Below are 22835 nucleotides of genomic sequence, written 5' to 3'. Positions count from 1 at the left end.
ACATCGCAAATTGTTAATATAAGTTAATTGCTAATAATTAACAATTTCACAATCAATATAAGTTAATTGTTTATAATTTCGCAATCACAATCAGGCATGGTAATATTAATTCTTTGCCAAGTCAGTTTCAAAGTTTAGAGTAAGTAGGCCTAATGTGAACAACTAAAGAAAACCTATGCTGCAACACAAGTCATAAAGTAGATTGTGATTTTAGTGGAATGATGAAATAAAAGAGGAACAGATATGACATATGAGACATGCAAGGCACATAATAGATACCAGATGGAATTATGCCATTTCGTCCCTCAATGATAAATTAAAAAGTTGCCTGATAATTGATCACCACTCTCTGGTTCGAACCCTACCATCTCCATAACTCTCTTTCTCTGCTTAATAACGCAACTATGAAATTATTACAATCTTCATCTACAAAATTCAACCTGTCCATCTAAAGTAGAATCTGTTGACAAGTGATGCGAAACTCATGATTATCCTTTTTATTTATTTATCATATAATACAAACTATGAATAAAGTTCTATGGAGACTGGTTTATTTGGAGACTGTAGAGACCTAATCCTGGCCATCCAATCATTAAACATCCAACGGCTGCATATATTTTGTTCTGCATGTTTGTTTTCTCTCCCTATCTTGTCCTTCACTTCTAAATCGATGAATAACAAGCAGTACTTCTAAATCTTGCATAACATAAAATAATAATTCCATAATATTGGTGTTCAATCACCGAAATCCTAACAAATAAAAATAATAATTGCATACAAAACAAAGATGTAGTTGGACACTGCTATGATTGACATTGAACTCATTGTCATTATCCTGCAACGAATTGAATTTGTTGCAAGACAAAATAACACTTAGATATATCACAAATATGCGGGACAAATTATTAATATTACATTACTAGAAATGCAGGACAAGAATAGTGTAAATTACAAACATAGTTTTGAATTAAAACTAAAAACAAGAAATGCAGGACAAGAATATTAATAATACATTACTAGAAATGCAGGACAAGAATAGTGTAAATTATTAATATTACAAAACTAGAAATGCAGGACAAAGAATATTTAATCATGTCCATTAATTGCCATATTATTTAACGGTAGATCTTGTAGTCTCTAATGACTCCAAAATTTTTGGTCTCCATTGAGCCCAACTCTACAAACTATTACTAATTTTATCTTCTCACTATCGATTATGAGGGATGTCCTTAAACAAGAAGACTAGTCTTACAAAAAATTAGGGAAAATAGATTTTTTTGCCGCCCAACAGAAAATAGATTTTTTTGCCACCCAACTTATTATTATTTGTTTAGAAACCTACCATTGAACTATAATTTTTTTCTTTTTTGTCACTAATGTTAGGTTCAGACTTTTTTTTATCACTAACGTTAGGTTCAAATTTGATTATTAACACTATGTTATTTTTTTGGTATTATTAAAATATAGTTTTAGTATGCAAGGCGATCTGATATGTGTTTATATCTTTATGTAGTGTCCTAGGTAGTTTACATTGAAAGACGAGAGTTGGACACGCATTTTGAGACTCCAAAAAATTTCAAAAATTATTTTATTTTTTTTTCTAAATAAAATTTAATGTTGTTTTTTTTTCCTTAAAAAAACATTGGATTTTTTTTGTCACTAACGTTATGTTTTGATTTGATTATTAACAATATGTTATTTTTTTAGCATTATAAAAACATAGTGGTAGTCTGCAATATTATGGTGATATGATATGTATTTATAACATTATATACAGTCATTTATATGTCCCTTAGCTAGTTTACCTTAAAGTATGAGGGCATTTTAAGAAACTAAAAAATTTAGTTTTATGAATTATTTTAAGACTCCACAAATATACAGTATCACTTACTTTATAGTTCTTTACCACTACTTGTCACGTATTTTAAGGTTCCAGTTTTTATAAATATAATTTCATAAGTAAATTTTGAGATTTCTTTTCTGAGTAAAAAAATCCGTACTCTCGTCCTCTAAGATAAACTAGCTATGACACATAAAGAAACGTCTTTACTCGGCTACAAAATTTATTTTATATATAGCGGGGGTTCCGTTTTTCTCTTAATGGGAGTTTTGGGTGTCGGTTTATATGGTTCTACTGAGCCGACATTAAACTTTGCAACATTAGTTAATCAGTCATATCCTGTGGCGTTGGAAATAATATTACATATTGGATTTTTTATTGCTTTTGCTGTCAAATCGCCGATTATACCTCTACATACATGGTTACCAGATGAAGTACTACATATAAAGATATAGACACAGATCACTATTATATTGCAGACTACCGAAAAATAAATTTCCGAAAAATATCGTTTAGATGGTCGGAAAATTTAAATAAAAGTCTGATTTTAATTAAATATAATAAAATTTCTCAAAATGCCTCTTCAAAAGTTAACAATAATGGCAGAAGATAATGGAAAGGATGCAAAGTGTCTACGGGTTAAAAGTAAGGGGCTGCATAGTGTTTATTCCAAAACTATTAGGAGCAATGTGCAACATGTTGAAATCAAAGGGGTGCCAAATGCAATTAATTCTAAAAAGAATAACATAGTGTTAATAATCAAATCCGAACCTAACGTTAGTGACAAAAAAAAAATCTGAACCTAACATTAGTGGCAAAAAAGAAAAAAATTATAGTTCAGTGGTAGGTTTCTAAACAAATAATAAGTTAGGTGGCAAAAAAATCTATTTTCCCCAAAGAATTATGATTATGATTAGAGTATATTTAACAATCTACAAAACCCTTAGCTAAAAGTAGGTCAAAGATATTATAAACAGAAATTATAGATAATACGTAAAAAATTATCAATTCTAATGAGACATTTCCCATGTCAGATTTATCCGCACATGGTAGCAATCTATTTTATAATATAGTGGTAAACCTATACCACAAAGAAAAGAATCGTACGGTATGAAATAACATAAAAAAGAATTCATTAAGGAGAAAAGGAGATCCACTTTCTCCATTCTTATTTTTATTTTGTGCTGAAGCGTTCTCTTCTCTTTTGTATAAAGCAGAGATGGATAAAAAAAAATAAATAGTTTAAAGTTTGGCAAAAATAGTGTTATGGTGTCCCATTTATTTTTTTGCAGATGATAGATAGCCTGATATTTATGGAAGGTAACGAGGAGGCATGTAACAATTTCAAGAAAATTGTTGAGAAGTACACTAAAGCATCAGGGCAATGTATAAATTTTAGCAAGTCTAAATTGTGTGCTGGAAAACTTGTCGGGATTGAAATGCAAGAAATTTGGCTAAAATTTTGGGGGTGAGGTTAGTTAGACATTTTGAAAAATATTTAGGTTTGCCGACACATGTGGGGAGAAGTAAGAATGATGTGTTTAGATTTATTAAAGAAAGAGTGTGGAATAAACTCAAAGGATGGAAATCTCATCTATTTTCTGTTGCCGGTAGAGAGATACTTATCAAGGCGATCATACAAGCTGTTCCAGTATTCACTATGAGCTGTTTTAGAATTCATAAAGGAATTGTTCAAAAAGTTCACAGTATGATGGCTCGATGCTGGTGGGGTTCAAATGATAAAAAGAGAAGAATTCACTGGTGCAGATGGAATTATTTGTGTGAGCCAAAGGAAAGAGGAGGATTAGGGTTTAGAAATCTGGAGTTTTTTTTTAATCAGTCCCTCTTGGCGAAACAAATATGGAGAGTCATAAGAAATCCTAATTCGCTTTGCAGCAGAGTCTTAAAGGGTTGTTATTTTCCTAACATTTCAATTCTAGAAGCATCATGTGGTTCAAGTGCATCTTCAGTTTGGAGGAGTCTGATATGGGGGAGTGAGATTATCTTTAAGGGTTATAGATGGAGAGTGGGTGATGGTAATGATATTAGAATCATAGAAGATTCCTGGATTCCCAGACTGAAAACTTTCAAAATTTTTGAAAAACGTCATATTCCTCCTAATCTTTATGTAATCGATCTTAAACGAGGAGATGGATCATGGGATGAAGAATTTATCAGAATGAACTTTTGCAAGGATGATGCTGAGGTAATCACTCAGATTCCATGCTGTGATAATGATCTAAAAGATAAGATTATTTGGCATTATTCCAAGGATGTGGAGTATAGTGTGAAGAGTGGATATAAGTTGGCCATGAAATCGAACAATCAAGCTGAAGCTTCAAATATGAATGAAACTGAGAATTGGTGGTCTTCGGTTTGGAAAATGAAAATTCCACAGAAAATCAAATTCTTTATCTGGAAAGTTACTCACATGTGGTTGCCTACTAATTTTATTATTTATCGTAAAGGTATCACTAACTCTCCTGAATGTTTGCGATGTAACATTGGAGCTAATGAGGATATCATGCATGCATTATGGTCATGCCCCGCTACTTCTAAAATCTAGAAGATTGTTGGATGGTGGCAGGTGATGAAAAATTATAACGCTTTAGATGTAAGTAGCTTTCTAATTAAAATGAAGCAAAGATTGACAATGGAAGAATTTGAATTATTTTCTGTCATTAGTTGGCAAGTCTGGTACACGAGGAATAATGTTGTTCATTGTGGAATTTGTCCTAAACCTAATGTTCTGGTTAGCTGGTGTTGTGAATATGTCAAAAATTTTAAACTTTTAAATGTTTATCACATGAAGGTGGCTGATAGATCAAAATGCAAATGGAAAGTGCCTTCTCCAGGTATGCTCAAGCTCAATGTAGACGGAAGTATAAATATGAAGAATCCAGGATGTGGTTTAGGTATTGTGGTGTGCAATGACAAAGGAGATTGTATCGAAGCAAGGTGTGTTTATTTGAACAAATGTAGTTCTCCTTTAGCTGCTGAATTGTTAGCTATTAAGGAGGGGTTGAAGACTGCCAGAGGTATGAGATGTTCCAATTTCATTCTAGAATCAGATTGCTCTCAAGCTTTGGCACTAATAGAAACTTTTGATTGAGGTTGCAGTGACTATGATAGTTATCTGTTAGATATTAAATCTTTGTGTTCTAATCTTAATGTTAGTAGTCTATCTTTTACTGTTAGAGAAGGTAACATGGTGGCTCATAGTTTAGCTAGATTATCTATGAGATGTAAAATTAGTGCTAGGTGGTGTGAGGATTTTCCTTCTTCTGTATTATCAACTTGCATAGCTGATTTATCTTAGAATGTGTATGGTTGGGTCTTTTAGTGTTTTAACTCCAAAAAAAAAAGAGGAAAAAAGGATATGGGACCTGTATTTAGATTTATTCAAATTGTTTTTTTTGACAAGAATAAAAAAAAGAAATAAATATTGGAGTACGCTTCGATTTCTAACTAGTGTAAATGGAGTAGTATACCAACAAGAGAAAGTATTCAATTTCATTTAAGTTATCGATTATAATAACAAATAATTTTTTATTGAATTCTCATCCAGTCTAAAGAAGGGGAAAAAAAAAGGTATAGGTAGGGACTCCAAAATTTATCCCCAAATTCTTTTCCCAAGTGACGTGACAGACATGTGGCGGATTTTAGTTGGGTGGTTTATGTACATACAGGGGGTTTCATTATTTATTAGTACTAGCCTTTAACTCGTGCGAATCATGGGAGGGTATATGGTTCGTAATTTATTATCTATAATTTACATTTTAACATCATTTTATAAGTATTTTAGTATTAATGAATTAAATTTTAATTAAATTATATTGACTAACAGATTATATATTCTCACAAAAATTTAGCTTTTACAATTTATTATCTATTTATAAATATTTTTCTGTTATTAATATGTGATAATTTATTATTCAACTAATTTTAAATCAGATTTTTCATATTTCGTATACTTTAGTATGTATGAAAAAAGATATTACGTAATGGTTAGTGTTTATATTGAAATTGAACATGTTAGAGTTAAAAAGAGTTATATGAAAGTTCTTATTAAAAAAAGATGTTCAAAAACGTGTGTTTATAATTTTATTTTTAACATCATTATAATTTTTTTTATGAAATATTATATGATAATATATTATCATGAGTGTTTTTAGTATTTGAAACTGTTCAATAATAAAAGCGTAATACACATTCTGTAGAGTTGTAATTCCATAAGGGGAGTACCAAACCAAAAAATATAACTAAAATATTGGACTACAAATTATACCCATGTTGGCTTATCACTACTAGAAAAAAGCTAATAGACATCGGCTAAAAACCGATGTCTGAGAAAAAACAGAGCGATGTATATGCCGCCGATGTAAAAGGTTCGCAGTTTAGACATCGGTTTTAAACCGATGTCTTATATTCTCTCAGACATTAATTTTTTTTAGAAAAACGATGTATTTACATTGCTTTTTTACAGTTATTGCATCATTTCTTTTAGGAATTCTATATAGTTTGAGTAGTAGAACATGTTAAACACATTCCATGTAGGACTTATGAAGATAAAGACATCGAATAGTGATAAATAAATGATGTGAAATATATTACTTACATCGTGTCCGTGTAAGAAGTGATGTAAATGAGCTATATTACATCGTGTCTGTAAAAGGAGGTGATGTAAATGAGATGTGTTACATCGTGTCTGTGAGAAGGGTGATGTAAATGAGGTGTATTTACATCGTATCTGTGAAAGGGGTGATGTAAAAGTAGTTTATAACATCGGTTTCTAAAATAGTTCCGATTTAATTGAGTTTAATTTACATCGCCCTGTTAAGTTCGTATGAAAGTTACATCGGTTTTATTTCCTCTACTGACTTAAAAGATATCTATTTACAACGTTTTTGTATGAAAAATGATGTTTTATAGGGGAATTAACAACATCTTTTTATAAAAAAATGATGTCTTACTTTTAACTTTTTTGGCATGAGGTATTTGTTTATACATTTTTCCCAAAAATCTCAAATGAGATTTTTGTGTACCAGCTTCATACCAAACAACCAAACAACCAACCAATTACCAAACAACCAGAAAATTACCAAAATATGATCCAATAATAAAAACAAGATTCATAGATACCAAATTCGTAATCCTTATGTTTTGACATAATTTCAAACCAACTATTTTGGCATGATCACCAAACTCATGAAACAAAAGTAATGAACAAAAGAGCTAGCAATTCTCATAATATATCTACCAACTGTTTGGAAACACAGCAACAACCAAAAAAGACACATCCATGACTTGATTACTTGCGGCCGCGATCACATGAAACTTTCAATGTGGGTGAGAGTCTCCAGACGCACCTCATCAAGTACGTCCATCATGTAACTTGTCCGATTCTTCGATGACCACTACGAATATACAAGTTCAAATCAGAAAATGGATGTCCTCATCAGTTGGTATATATGAATAAGTTCACAGAATGTTATTACCTTGGTAGTAAAAGAGTACATGTCCTCATCATGAATTATATCTCTCATATAACGCATCACAACGTAACCACATTCCGTAGAACCCGGTTGTTTAGGTGATCCCTATTTTCAATATTATTGTTATCGATCAGCTAAATAAGATTAAAACAGGGCGATAAGCATTATCACCAAAGCCAAGAAAGTAGTACTTACAGCAAGATTATGTATTTTGGGAATAAGATTTCCCCTTCCTGTTTGAGCATTGAATGATTTAACAGCGCTGCAAGAAAATTAATAAATTTTTAAACATGAGAATCCAGTAATTTGAGTTTATTTATTATATTAATACCTTAGTAAAGCTTTTTCCAATGCTGGATAATGTGGCCGTTGCGGCAGTGGATTAAGAAGGTATATGTCACTTTCCCAGATTGCAACCAAAATCCAATGAACACTGATCAATATATTTAAAAAAGTTACAATTAAGCGAGAATCAGAATAATCATAGTTTTTAAATAATTTTTATTTGAAAACACTTACTTTTGATTATGTGGCATGAAGAAAATGCGACCCGGGCTCTCTTTCAGCCTGCCAACAATTAAGCCTTCAAAATCCTGATTCAATTTAAACGAGGCCGACGGGTCAATAAAACTAAAGGAATCCCCCAAATTTCTCTCCTGAATCAGAGTATGCAAGTACCTACGAAAAAATAAGATTTTTTTTGTAAGTACATATTATGCTGGAAATATTCAAAAATTTACTATACTTGTAAAAAGCATTTTAAAAGAATTACTTACAACATGTATGTTGCTATTGCAGCTTGACCAATCATCCCAAATGTACATAAGGCGATGATATTTTCCGATAGTACATATATTCTTTTGTCAGCGCCAAAGACTGGATAATCACATGGAATATCAATCGACATGCCAGACTCCTTCATGATTGATGCATGTTTAAACAACAACCTGAAGCGACTTGGCACCTTCTCATTTAGCTCCACATTTTTAAATTTTGCTCTTACGATCTTTAACAGTTGAGCATCACCCTTTGGCGCGACTTGCGTTTTCTTTTTCTACACAATGCATTTTAAAATACATATATAACAAAACATACTTTACATAAGCACAAAGAAGTGAAAAATTAAAAAGATAATAATTTGCATACCATAGCAGTTGGAAATATGATCAAGTCCCTAGGCCAAGCTACATGTGAACCAACAGCTTGGTGGACTTTCTCTATTTCACCAGGTACAGGAACCGGAACCAGTGCATCGCCATCGATGCTTCCATCCACCGACACGCGAAGGCATCCTGCTTGCATAGGCTTTCCATGTATATTGTTATTCATGTCTTCACCTTCAAAAGCCATGCCGAATGCAACTTTGTTGTCGACGCTTCCCACAGCAAGCTCACACGACCGGGCACCCTAAACTCATAATATTAAGCAAAATTACAGGTGCAGATTAAGCTCATAAGATTAAGCTGACATGAGAGACAGAGTTTGTTTTACCTTTTTCTCAGATGGTGGTGGAGGATCAATAGCAACACAATCCTCACCCTCATCGACCACCAATTCCTTCGCAGCTGCTGGTTTCATCTTCATGCCTAAACCTTCACCTTCAACCTGCGCCTGGAAACTACCTTTGTCCGACAAATTTGGTGAGTGCAGAGTGTTTGCAGTAATTAACGCCCTTAGCTCAGCAAGTTCTTTCTTTGTTTTATCCATCTCCTCATCCCTTTTCCGATCACGAGCCATTAATTCAGCTTTGGTGACTCGATTCCTTGTCTTTGGCAAATTGAAAAATGCTTTTGGGGTGACAGAACCCCCCACCCCTCGAACCCTTCCTGTGTGCTCTGGAGTTTCCAAAGCCAGAGACAACACATCCCAGCTCCCACTCATTTCTAATTCACCCATTTTTTTCTTTTCTAGCAAATTATCCTGTCAACATATTATAATATATATATCAACAATTTGTTTATAATTTTAATTACAATGTTAATTACAATTTACAATGTTTATTATAATTTGCATTTAATTATATTTTCCTCGACCCCTAGTTATACTAAATAATGAGGATATTAATCTTACAATTTTTTTGTTTATCTCAGTCACATCTTTATCGACTTGAAGATCCTTCCGAACTCGAGCCTTTTTCCACAAAATCGCACGATCAGGAATTTCTCCGGGCTCAAAATTGCCTTTCTTTACCTGTTTAAAATATGTGGAGTATTTAATTACAGAATATTGATCAATTCTAAAAAAAATTAAGAAGGTGAAATCTTACTTCTTCTTCATGAAGGCCGATGTAGCCCTTCCTTGAAAGGCGATGCTGATATTTTCGCTTCTTGACTCTATCACTTTGCTTATTATGAATAGACTACAACCAAAAACATAAAACATAACAAATTATGATAAAATTCATTAAAAGTGAAATTAAGGTGAAATTAAAGGTGAAATTAAGGTGAAATTCATACCATCCATTCCTTACTAGTCCGCTGGGCAACAAACTCTCTCCAAGAATCTTTACCGACAAATGCATACTTCTTTGGAGGCTTGCTAAGTTTTTTCTTCTTGCCAACATATGGCATCACATGGTTAGCAGTTAATGTAGCCTTGAACTGTCTCCATTTTGCCCCTGCAGACTTCAGCACTAAAGATCGACTTTCTGGTGCCACTTTAAAGGCTGCCTGCAACAGATATGCAACTACTATAAAATTCAAAAGAAATAAATATGAGATAAAGAAGGTAATATTTAGCGGTAGATATAATTTACCTGAACATCATTCCATAACCTCTCTTTCATTTCTTCATCTACTTTTGGCCAGCTAGGGATGTCAATTGGCACCATAGTCCTACCCAACATACCTATGTAGGACTGCAAGGTGTGCCTAGTTTCTCCAACTGGATCCCCACGCTCATTGTATCTAATTTTAATTTTTTTCCCTTGGGCCTTTTTAACAACAACTTTGTGCATAGCACATATGCTACGCTTACCTCCGGACGTCCTTAATTTTGCTGTTTCAGTACTAGTAACCGTCCCCTCTGGAACCTCTGCACTTTTAGGCTCTGTACCTTGAGAGTCTGCAGCTTTCAACACTTTATCTTGATGGTCTGAAGCTTCAAATTCTGGCACCTCATTTGCACCTAACAATTGCTTCTCCACTTCACCATTGTTTTTATCCTTTTTAGACGCTTTAACAACTTTTTGCTTCTTCATTGTCATTCTTGAATCTGTAATATACACATTAGCACATGTATACAATTATAAGTTGCAATTACAATTACAATTAGGATTACAATGAAGAAGCAAATTCAAATTACAATTAAATGAAGAAGCTACAATATTAACTAGGAATGCAGATTAAAACAAATCACAAAATGGGAAAAACAAAATTCAAATTACAATTAAATGAAGAAGCTACAATATTAACTAGGAATGCAGATTAAAACAAATCACAAAATGGGAAAAACAAAATTCAAATTACAATTACAATGAAGAAGCATCCAGATTAAAACAAATCACAAAATGGGAATGCAAATTAGTTCTAAATTAATATATATCATCATTTTTTAATCCAAATCCCCTCAACATTTTGCCTTTTATTGCTAACACTAGGCTCGGCAGGTTCTTCGTCATGATCACACATAGGAATATCTATGCAGAATGGAGGATTTTCAAGAGTCGTGTCTCCCAAATCATCATCATTGTACAACTCTTGATAGTCTGCCTTTGTAGAGTTCAATGCAACAGACCACCTAGCATCGACAGGGTCTTCAATATAGAAGACTTGTTTCACGTGGTCAACAGACACATACTTGTCGTTCTTGTGACCAAGCCGACTGAAATCTACAAGAGTGAAGCCTAAATCATCAACTTTGATACCTCTCTCACTGTCTGCCCATTTACATAAGAAAAGTGGAGCTTTAAAAGCATAGTAATCTAATTCCCAAATCTCTTCGATTATCCCGTAGAATGTCATATCACACTCCACGGGATTCATGTCCTTAGCACTGGACACTTGTACTGTACTGGCAACTAAAGAAACCCCGCTATTCTGAACAACTCTTGCATCATCACGGTCCTTTGTGAAGTATCGTACCCCATCAATCAAATAACCATCATAGCTTAAAACCGAAAACGATGGTTTGCCTGCCAACCATCTAATCGTTTCGGAAATATTTTCAGGATTCTCTACCATTTCAGTACTAACCTGCGCGCATATTTTAAAACCAATCAATAACTAGACACGTATATCTAACGATGCAGCAAAATAAGTAAAAGGGAAACTAACCCTTTTCTGAAACCAATTAGCAAATAAACGGTTGTGCTCTCCAATTAGCCATTGAACACTCTTTTTTTTGCCTTGGTATTGCTGTTCTAGTAACTCCTTATGCTTCCTGAGATAATGCATATGTTATGTAATCGAAAAAATTGTTTATCAAGACTTGAATTGACAACAGAAAAAAGATAAGCTTACATGATATAAGGATACACTTCAGAGTTGTTCTGCAGGACATGTAAATGTGCCTCGTCTCTTTCTTTCTCATCCACAGACTTTACCATTACACCCGATAATGGCCCAGAAAGTTTGCCCTTATCCTTTGGAAGACCAGCAGTCATGAAGCTTTGCCTAACAAATTCTGAGCAAAACTCAACCGACTCTTCTCCTAGGTAGCTTTCTGCTATACACCCCTCTGGATAGTAACGGTTCCGAACATAACTCTTTAACACTTTGTTCAACCTTTCAAACGGGAACATCCATCTATAGAATACAGGTCCACATAAGCGTAATTCTCTAACCAAGTGGACCGTTAAGTGTATCATTACATCAAAAAACGAAGGCGGGAAGATTTTTTCTAACTCACACAAAGTCAACACCAAATCTGACTGTAGCTTATCGAGTTTGGATATATCAACAACTTTATTACATAAACTGTTGAAGAAGAAACAAAGTCTGATTATGCTGACCCGAACATTTTTTGGAAGAATCGAACGAATTGAAATCGGGAGAAGCTGCTGGAGAAGGGTGTGACAATCATGGGATTTCAACCCATAAATCTTTAAATCAGACATGGAAACAAAATTTTTTATGTTCGATGAATGGCCATAAGGAAGTTTCATATGCGATAATGACCCTAACATCGTTCTTTTTTCTGCTCTTGACAAAGTATAAGGGGCAGGGGGAGGTAGGTTCGCTTTTCTCCTACTTCTGGAGCCAGGTCAGGCCTCACACCCATTTCAATCATATCACGACGAGAGTCCACGCTATCTTTACTCTTGAATGGAAGATTCAACAATGTCCCGATTAAATTATCACACACATTTTTTTCAATGTGCATAACATCGAGACAATGACGTACGTGATGAAATTTCCAATACTCCAACTCGAAGAAAATTGACTTCTTCTTCCATGGACAATCCACTTTTTTTGCTTTTTTCACCTCCTTCCCAAATGTAAATTCAATCTGCTCCTGCAGCCTTAGCACTTCTTCACCAGATTGGGGTTGACGTGCACATCCAAAGTCTTGTTCTCCATTAAAAGCTGCCTTACTCCTCCTATAGGGATGATGCGGTGCCAAATATCTTCGATGTCCTTGGTAACACAGTTTTCTGCTATATTTTAAATGTTTAGCTACTGTGTCATCTCCACAAATTGGACACGCCATATAACCTTTATTCACACAGCCCGATAAATTCCCATACGCTGGAAAGTCGTTTATGGTCCACATTAAAACAGCTCTTAATGTGAAATAAGACTTTGTATACGCATCGTATACATTCCGTTCACCTTCATCCCAAAGCTTTTTCAGATCGTCAATCATTGGTTGCAAATACACGTCAATGTTATTACCCGGTTCATGTGGACCTGAAACTAGTATAGTTAGCATCATAAACTTCCTCTTCATGCATAACCATGGAGGAAGGTTATAAGTTACCAAAACTACTGGCCAGCAAGTGTACCTATTGGTAAGGCCATTGTTGTGCGGGTTTATTCCATCAGCAGCTAATGCTAAGCGAATGTTTCTAGACTCACTACCAAATTCAGGCCACCTATAGTCAATATTCCTCCAAGAAGGAGAGTCGGCTGGATGACGCATTTGGCCATCTTGAATTCGCTTGTTCGAATGCCAACTCATAAGTTCAGCTGTGGCAGGAGATTTAAACATCCGTTTAAATCGAGGAATTATCGGAAAATACCACATTACATTGGCTGGAACATTAATCCTAGGTTTACCGTCCTTTCCAACCTTCCAACGAGACAGATGGCACTTGGGGCACTCCGACGCATCAATATTTAAACCCCTGTACAGTATACAATCATTTGGACACGCGTGAAACTTAATATACTCAAGTCCTAAATCAGTTAGGGTTTTGTTTGCTTCATACGCATTCTCGGGTAACACATGGTCTTTAGGCAGTAAAGACCCTACAGAAGAAAGAAGATCGGTGAAGGCACTATCGCTTATGCCAAACCTAGATTTCCAATTATGTAATTTCAACATCGACTCTAATTTGCTGTTGTCGCTACCCTCGTATAACGGTTGTTCTGCATCAGCGACAAACCTACTAAACTCACCCGAATCATCAATATATTCACTCCTCTCATACGCTGCTTCACATATGTCAACATTTTCGGATGTAGGAATTTCGACTGAATTACTACCAAAAGAAGACTTTGGTGCTGACTCGCTAGTTGGACACTTTTCTCCGTGCCATATCCAATCAACATACCCCAAACTAAATCCTTTTTCATATAAATGACCTCTAATTATTTTAACAGAATGCTTCTTAAAATTCCCACAACGTGCACAGGGGCAAGGGATTTTATTACGATTCTTAGCATTTTCTTCAGCAAATATCAAGAAAGATTCAACCCCCACTTCATATTCTAAAGAATCCCTATCTTTTGAAATCCAAGACTTGTCCATATTTCGTAAATCAACCTACCTGATTGTCATATAACATATTAGAAACAGATTTATTACAAATTTCCTAATTAATAGCCTAATAATATCACAAAACGATTAAACAATTAAAACACCTATATACTTTTACATAAATCACAAGTACAAGATATATATATCACCAAGGTTGAATAACACAATCAAGTGCACAGACTAGTCATAAAAAGGCAACTAACAGAGCTAATTAACACAATCATGTGCACAATCAATATGTTAAAGGAACACAGAGCTATTACTATTTAAAAGAAAAAAACATACACAACAACACATACTATACACAGCACAAAATATTACACATTTAAGCGACAAATACTAAACCAAATCTATAAAAAGTTAGGTAATTAGTGAATTACTACTTGTACCGAGCAGAAAACGCAGAGGCCTTCAAGTATGAACTTCAATGGAGCTTGAATCTGTTAAAACAACATTTCAAATGCATTTAATTTCTTTGAAATTAAAATATCAGTTGAATTACAAGTGAAAGGAGTTTAATCATACCTTGATATTTGCAGCTTAGTATACCTGATTCACAGGCCCTGTCAAAAGAATATATATCAGATATTAACAATCAACAAAAAATAAAAATGCAAACTACATTTTAAATCAGAGAATACAAGTAGTATTCCTTATCATATTTATTTAGACCCACTTACAACAACCCATCAAACACAGAGCAAAAACACTTTCTAAAACAAAGATAAATCAAGCATTAGCCATTATCATACAACTAGTTCATTTTTCTAACACCCAAACTGCAAAACTAACATCATACATATCATATTTATACTGACCCACTTACAAGAATCCGTCAAACACCAACATTTTTCAAAAATTAAAATGTAAACTACATGTTAAAGCAGACAATACCTAACATTGGCAAGAACACAGAGCTATAGGAACACAAACACTAACATGCATTTATATAAAACTACTCACTTACAATAAATCCGCAAGAACACAAAGCTCCTTGATTCAATCTGTTAAAATAGCACAGAGCTATTAAAATTTGAAAGACGAAACAAGCATATAAAGTACGAATCAACTAACACTAGGTTAAATCTTACTAATCTGGGAGAGAACCGACTGATTTATGCTTCCACTGCAGCAGCAACACGCATACAAAGTACGAATCGAGCAAAAAAATTTGACCTAAGTTAGGGTAATTCGGAATCGGGTTTGGGTGGTTGAGAATTGGGTGAGATAAGTTAGGGTTCTAAGATTAGAGGTATATTTGGGGATATGGTAGCAAAGAGATTGTAGATGGTGAGAGAGGGAGTGTCGAGAGAGAGGAGAGGGAGTGTCGAGAGGGAGGAGACAGTGTTAAAATTGGGGGGGAATGAAAATATGTTAAAGGCGGGGGAGATGTTTTGTTAAAAGAAGTAGAGATATTAGCAGCGCGTGTTTTTTTTGTTTTTAAAATTTAGTTTAGACAACGGTCATTTTGGTAACCGATGTCGTTAATTCTGTTTAACATCATTTTTAATATTTATGATGTAATAAAAGTATTTAACATCGGTGGCTTTTGCAACCGATGTTAAATGAGTGATGTTAAATCCACTTTTTCTAGTAGTGTATTATAGTATATATAGTATAGATCAGTGTAGCCAATCACACATTGCCACATCGATTTGAGAAGAAATTTTGGGTACTTAGCATTTTCATATTACTTGCATATTAAAGTAATACATTATATTTATAACAACTTAAAATAATAATATATTAAATTTAAATATAACCAACTATTATAGGCAGTACTATCAAAGCATAAACCTTATATATTAGTAAATTTAATATAATAAGTCTTTTTACATAATTTTATCTAATCATTTTAGTCAATACTGCTGAAAATACTACTATAATCTATTAACACTCTGCAGATGCTGTTATGCCGAACCCTGCCAAATAATTAAAATCAGGATATTTAAATTGAAGAGATATAACAAGGCGCAAAGTTATGGATCTATGCAAGGCTAGTGCTGTCAATTGATCGGATATCCGGTCCGACCCGTACCTATTCAGGATTAACGGAACGGATATGGATCACCTAAAATAAAATTCGATCCGAAAAAAATCTGATGCCGAAAGATCCCGATTCGATATGTATAGGATATGGATTTAAAACGATCCGATTCGAAAAAAATCCGATTTGACTTTTATACATATTTGTTTATGTGTGTGTGTATAATATTCGATTAATATATTATATATAAAAATATGTAAATAAAAATTAGAGACGAGGCATTTGGACTTGGATAGTTGGACTTATTAAACATTTGATTTAGGAGTTTTGGGCGGCATTAGTACAACATATTTAAATTTTGAGTTTCACATATTTTATTTTATTAGAGGATTTGCAATATTTTTAAGTTAACGTGGTGTTTCTAAATTCTAAACTTTCAGGATTTATAAAAAACTTAAAATATTTGAACATATGTGTTTTTATATTTTAAAACATTACAGTTTGATTTTATAAATTATTATTATGAGTGATTTCGACACACTTTTTATAGATGGAGACTTTTTTTTTCTTTAAATATAGATGGAGTGGAGCTCCGATCCGAAAATCCGTGATCTTACGGATTAGGATATAAATCATGTTCAAAAAAATATGGTTGAAAACCGATCCGAAATCGAATCCGGTAAAATTAAACGAATCAGGATATGGATTATGTTTGATGCAACCCATTAACAGCCTTATGCAAGGCCTCCAAATCAAAGTATAAAAAGATTTGAATTGCCAAAATTTATGTTAATCTAATTTCATCAATGAGAATAATTTATTTTAAGAATAGTGGGATAAATCTGCTAGAAAAGGTCCTCAATATCGTAAATCGAAAAGTAGAACCTAAATATCACCTTCTCAGATAATGACATCAAATATTAAACTAAAACGTTAAATCATATAGCGTTAAGGTTGTCAAGAATATAAGAGCTCAGACCGCCACGACGTGAGATTTAGGTAATATTTTATATGATTTTCAGGTCTTATCTAATTTGAGCTTCCAAAACATCGGATAAAGTAAGTTAGGCCATCCACAACGCGGTCCCGCTTCATGCATAGGGACACGCGAAGTGGACTTGTTACTTCAAATGGGACTCTTGCTGCGTTGGACGGACACACACGAAATGGGACAGTCCCACGCGGGCTCGTCCCATTTGTTTTCTTTATCTGAAAATCATGTACCCTCAGCAGCTTTTGCGTCAAAAAGAGGGCTGTGCAGCTGCTTTTTTATGTGACTGTTTTGAGTAACGTTAATATTTTTAATGTAAACTAATTAACGGTAACATTTTCCTACTATAAATACATAATTTTCACACCCTATTATTCATAACCTTCACTTCTAAAAATATTTAGATTTTTTGGCAAAAAAAAAAAAATGAATCCAAATAATCCTTCATCTTCAAATTTTCAAAATTCAAACCCTCAATTTCCATATACATATCCAAATTCTTATTTTCCTAACACACAAAATTTTAATTTTAATTCTCAACCTCCAAATGCTCAATACCAATTTCCAAATTCTCAGAATTTTCAATTTCCATATCCTCAAAATTCTTCATATCAATTTCCATTTCCTCCGTTTTCAAATCCACAATTTCAAACCCAACAAGCACCTACCAATATGCAAAGTTCTGCACATTCACAAGTGCCGGCCTTTAGTAACACAAATATTATTGATTTAAATGATGATTGCGAGGAAACTGAAGATGTAGAGAAACACTTGGTCAGTGGAAATGGGTTGAAGATAAACTCTTAATAAGTGCATGGTTCAATGTATCAATTGATCCATTTATTGGTACTGATCAAAAAGCTAAAGCGTTTTGGGACCGAATTCATCAATATTGTGAAGAAGATAATCCTGGTGTCATCAAAAGAGGAGTCGTGGCCATGAAAAAAAGGTGGTCCAGAATAAACGTAGGTGCTCAGAAATTTGGATTGTGTTATGATGAGGCTCAACGAATAGTCGGGAGCGGTTCAAACTTGGACGACATAATCGAGCAAGCTCATATGCTCCATTTAGCTAAGTACAAAAAGAAGTCTAACTTTGACAATCACTGGCGTGAGCTTCGTAGACAACCCAAGTGGAGAACTCTTGGAAATACTGCAAGTTCTAAAAGAACTAAATTAAGTGATTCTGGACATTACTCATCATCGGGAAATAACGATACACCAACAAATGAGAATGTTTCTGAATCTCCTGTTCGTCCCAAAGGTACAAAAGCAGCTAAAAGGAAAGGAAAATGGAAGGAAAAAATGGCAGAAGCATCTGAAGAGTATGCAGAATTGCGGGTCAGTACATGTAGAAAACTGGACTTGATGCAAGCATTAAATGAAACTCGTCAAAATGATCTTGAGGCAAAACAAACAGAGCTAGATTTACAAGTCATTTTGGCAGATACTAGTAAAATGACTGATGCTCAGCGGAAGGCTCACTCAAAAATGCTTGAGAAAATTTTGGCAAGAAGCTAGTGTTTGTCCTGTTTCATTTGTAAACTAGCCGTTGGAAGCTAGTGTTTGTTTTGTTGAATTTGTAAACTAGCCGTTGGAAGCCAACGTTTGTCTTGTTTCATTTGTAAACTAGCCGTTGGAAGCTAGTGTCTGTCTTGTTTAAGTTGTAAACTAGCCGTTGGAATATATTCATTTTAACCTTCTATTTAAAGTAGAAGTATTAGCTCACTTCCATATGGATTAAACACCCACACTACAAAGTCTAACTGATGAGTTTATTGAAGAGTTCTGCTTCGATGATACTAAGACAATCGTCGTCTCGATCTCTTTCATCAATTATATGGACAGAGCTCAACATCCAAACCTCGTCGAAATATATACAGAGATCGTGAAGCAGGTCATCAACGTCTAGAGAAATATTATTTTTCACCAAATCCTGTTTATCCTGAACAAATATTTCGACGAAGATTCCGTATGGGAAGACATGTCGTTCTTCGTATCATGAGTGCTATTTCAAATTTTGATCCATACTTCCAACAAAGAATTGATGCTGTGGGAAGAAAAGGTCTATCACCATTACAAAAATGTACTGCAGCAATGCGTATGTTGGCATATGGAATATCTGCCGATGTTGTTGATGATTATGTTCGTATTGGAGAGATTACTGCGATCGAATTCTTGAAAAAATTCGTTTCCGGTGTAATTATGATATTTGAAGGTGAATACCTACAAACACCGAACTCTAATGATGTACAACGTCTACTACAGATGGGTGAGGTGCGTGGCTTTCCTGGTATGATAGGTAGTATTGATTGCATGCACTGTCAATGGAAAAATTGTCCTAAAGCATGGAAGGACATGTTCATGAATGATCACAAAGGAGTTGCAACAATTATGCTGGAAGAAGTTGCTTCATCTGATCGATGGATATGGCATACATTTTTCGGAGTTGTTAGATCAAATAATGACATAAATGTTTTAGATCGATCACCAGACTTTGATGAGGTGCTACAAGTCCGTGCTCTTGAGGTAAACTACACAATCAATGGAAATAGTTATAATACGGGATATTATTTGACGGATGGAATATATCCCGAATGGAAAACGTTCTTTAAAACGATACCACGTCCACAAAATGAAAAGAGAAAATTATTTTCTAAATATCAAGAAAGTCAGAGAAAAGACGTCGAACGAGCATTTGGTGTGTTACAGGCCCGTTTCGCAATTGTACGTGGTCCAGCACGATTTTGGGACAAAGCAAATCTCGGAAGAATTATGAGAGCATGCATCATAATACATAATATGATTGTTGAATACGAGAGGGACACATACGCTACTCAATTTGGTCCCTTACCAATTTATGATGATGCAACAAATAGCTTATTGCAATCAAACTTAGGTGAAGAATCATTTGTCCCGTATGAAACGTATATTCAAAACAGTATATAGATGCGAGATAAACGGACACATCGTCAGCTACAAAATGATTTGATTGAGCATATATCGCAGTTCCATAATAATCGTTAATTTATTTAGTATTGTAACGTTAATTTATTTTCTCATGTACTATTTTGAATTTCATGTTTTTTAATAATATGATGCATTTTAATTAGGGGCATGTCTTCTTTATTCTAATTATATTTTAAAAATATTTATTCATTATTATTTAATTAATATTAAAATTTTAAATTAAGTAATTGAATTTAAAATAATTATGTTTAATATGTAATATAATAATAATAAAAGAGGGACAATAAATGGTGGCAAGTGGACTTCCATTGGACAGCCTTGGCCACTTTTTTACCGATCCCAGTTTATAGCTGATGTGGCGCGTAAAGTACAACAGGTTGATTAAAACGGGACCGAGCATTGCACATGCTCTTAGTCCAAAACCTTACATCTTCATCTAGCTTTTGGATCCTAGGATTTGTAGATGGATTTGCCCAATCTGTATTATATTATTGTAAACAAACACGGTTGTAGTACAAAATTTTAAAGTAATTATTAGTTAAACAAAAAAGACATCATCGTCCAAAAATATACACAATCGCACTTTACACACATACACATATTTTAAGCAAAATCTAGAATATTAAAAATCAAAAATAGTACATTAGTATACTCTATACATAAACACATACATGTTTGGATATTTGGATTATTTTTTTTTCTGATTTCGGGTTTGGATGGGGTTTGGATCAGATTTGGATTTCGGATCGAGTTTTGATACGGAATACCGAATATCCAAATTCAAATCCAAACTCGTTCGGGTCTAAAAATCAAATCCAAATTCAAAATATCGGGTTCGGTAAAATCCATTCGGATCGCATTTTTATAGCGATCCCTAAGTACATTAAGGCCTCTTACTCTCACATCATTAAATAATTTTCAAAACTAAAAATACCGGTGATGACGTGATGTAGTACAAGACAAAAACTCCATAATTATACTTTTCAAGTTATCGTGTAACTAATACAAGAAAAAGAATATCTATTTTATAAACGAAGAAATATAAAAATATAAAAAATATAATTTATAATTAGTTAAAATATAAAAAATAAAACTAATATCAAGAAAAAATACAAGATAAATAATATTCTTTTTCTTATAAATGAATAAATAAAAATATAATTTATAATTAGTTAAAGAATAAAAATAGTAAAATTACTATGAATAACATATACTAATATTAAAAAAATATTTTTTAATAGATAATAAAAATGTATATAATTTTAAGGGAAAATAGATTTTTTTGTCACCGAACTTATTATGTTTTTAGAAACTTGCCACTCAATTAATTTTTTTTCCCATTTAGTCACTGATGTTAGGTTCGGAAATTTTTTTGCCACTAAAGTTAGGTTCGGATTTGATTATTACCATTATATTAAATTTTTTTTTAGTATTATTAAAATATGGTGATAACCTGTAATATTTTGATGATTTGATATATGTCTATCTTTATATATAGTACTTTTATGTACCCAAGATCGTTTATCTTCGGTGATAAGAGTTAAACACGCATTTTACGGTTTCTAAAAGTGTACACTCATAAATTATTTTATTTTTTTCTTCCGAATAAAAATTTAGTGTTTTAATTTTAATACGCAAAAAGAAAATCTCATAAATCATCGAAGATTAAGTTTTCCTCTCTATTTATTTATCTTTCTCTTGAAAATTATAATAAGATAAAGTTATAAAAAATTTTGAGGATAAATTTAAGAGAGATCTTAGGCTGAACTAGGTGATTAAAACTTTAATAGTGAAAGATGATGCATCGTATCATTTAATTAGACTTTATTTTATCGTGAAGAGCATAAATTATTGGGAAATCTACAAAACTACCTACCTTTTCTTTTATTGTTTTCAAAAATACTACCTTCCAGAATTAGTTTTAAAAATACCTTTTCATAAAAAAAAAATCAAACCTAACATCAGTGACTAAAAGGAAAAAAAATTTAGTTGAGTGGCAAGTTTCTAAAAACATAATAAGTTCGGTGACAAAAAAATCTATTTTCCCTAATTTTAACTACCCATTTACAATATATAAAAAAATATTGTAAAAGTTAAATTATAAAAGAAAACTTAATTAATTTATCAATAATATTTAATCAAATTTTAATACATTATAATTTTTCATATAAAAAAAATGTAATGACAAAAAAAATTAAATTATAAATATAAAATGTTGAAATATAAACTCGCACGTTCTCTGCATGGGCTATCTTCTTAAAAATAAACAAATTTATACAATTATATAGAAAACAAAAGACATGTCTTGTTAATCATAACGTGTTCTACTGAAAATAAACATGAACCAATTTGTTATGGTTCTAGACAAGTAAAGTATGAACCTTCATTTAACCTTTTTTAATTCTAACCTTGTTACTTGAAGACTTACATGAAACTTAATATCTTTTCCCATACAAAATGAAAAATATGATTTTAAATTAATTGAAAAACACATCACATGTTAATATTTAAAAAATATTTATACATAACTAATAAAAATGTTTATTTTTTATAATACCAATTTACAATTAAAACCAATTTAGAATTAAAAAAATACTATAAAAATTAAATTTTCAAGAAAAAAAATTATAAT

At 32.9% G+C, this 22835-nt stretch overlaps 2 protein-coding genes across 2 annotated transcripts; one reads left to right on the top strand and one right to left on the bottom strand.

Moving 5' to 3' along the window:
• Nucleotides 1–12453: 12453 nt before the first annotated feature.
• On the bottom strand, nucleotides 12454–14247 carry LOC108218499 (uncharacterized). The gene has a single exon (XM_017391469.2). It carries the CDS (start codon nucleotides 14245–14247, stop codon nucleotides 12454–12456), a length of 1794 nt encoding a protein of 597 aa, XP_017246958.2.
• A 3925-nt stretch (nucleotides 14248–18172) lies between these two features.
• LOC108218490 (uncharacterized) lies at nucleotides 18173–20182 on the top strand. The gene is made up of 2 exons (XM_017391456.1): nucleotides 18173–18742; nucleotides 19082–20182. Exons 1-2 carry the CDS (start codon nucleotides 18173–18175, stop codon nucleotides 20180–20182), a joined length of 1671 nt encoding a protein of 556 aa, XP_017246945.1.
• Nucleotides 20183–22835: the final 2653 nt, after the last annotated feature.

The sequence above is a fragment of the Daucus carota genome, chromosome 1 (genome assembly GCF_001625215.2).
Source record: "Daucus carota subsp. sativus chromosome 1, DH1 v3.0, whole genome shotgun sequence".
Taxonomy (NCBI): Eukaryota; Viridiplantae; Streptophyta; class Magnoliopsida; order Apiales; family Apiaceae; genus Daucus; species Daucus carota.
This window is presented reverse-complemented; position numbering and strand designations above follow the sequence as displayed.

Bases quoted from the DNA above. Each gene is read 5' to 3' on its own strand.
- LOC108218499 (XM_017391469.2), bottom strand. From the start codon at position 14,247: ATGGACAAGTCTTGGATTTCAAAAGATAGGGATTCTTTAGAATATGAA.
- LOC108218490 (XM_017391456.1), top strand. From the start codon at position 18,173: ATGAAAAAAAGGTGGTCCAGAATAAACGTAGGTGCTCAGAAATTTGGA. The intron at 18,743-19,081 runs GCAAGAAGCTAG...TTATATGGACAG, and splicing joins AAATGCTTGAGAAAATTTTG to AGCTCAACATCCAAACCTCG.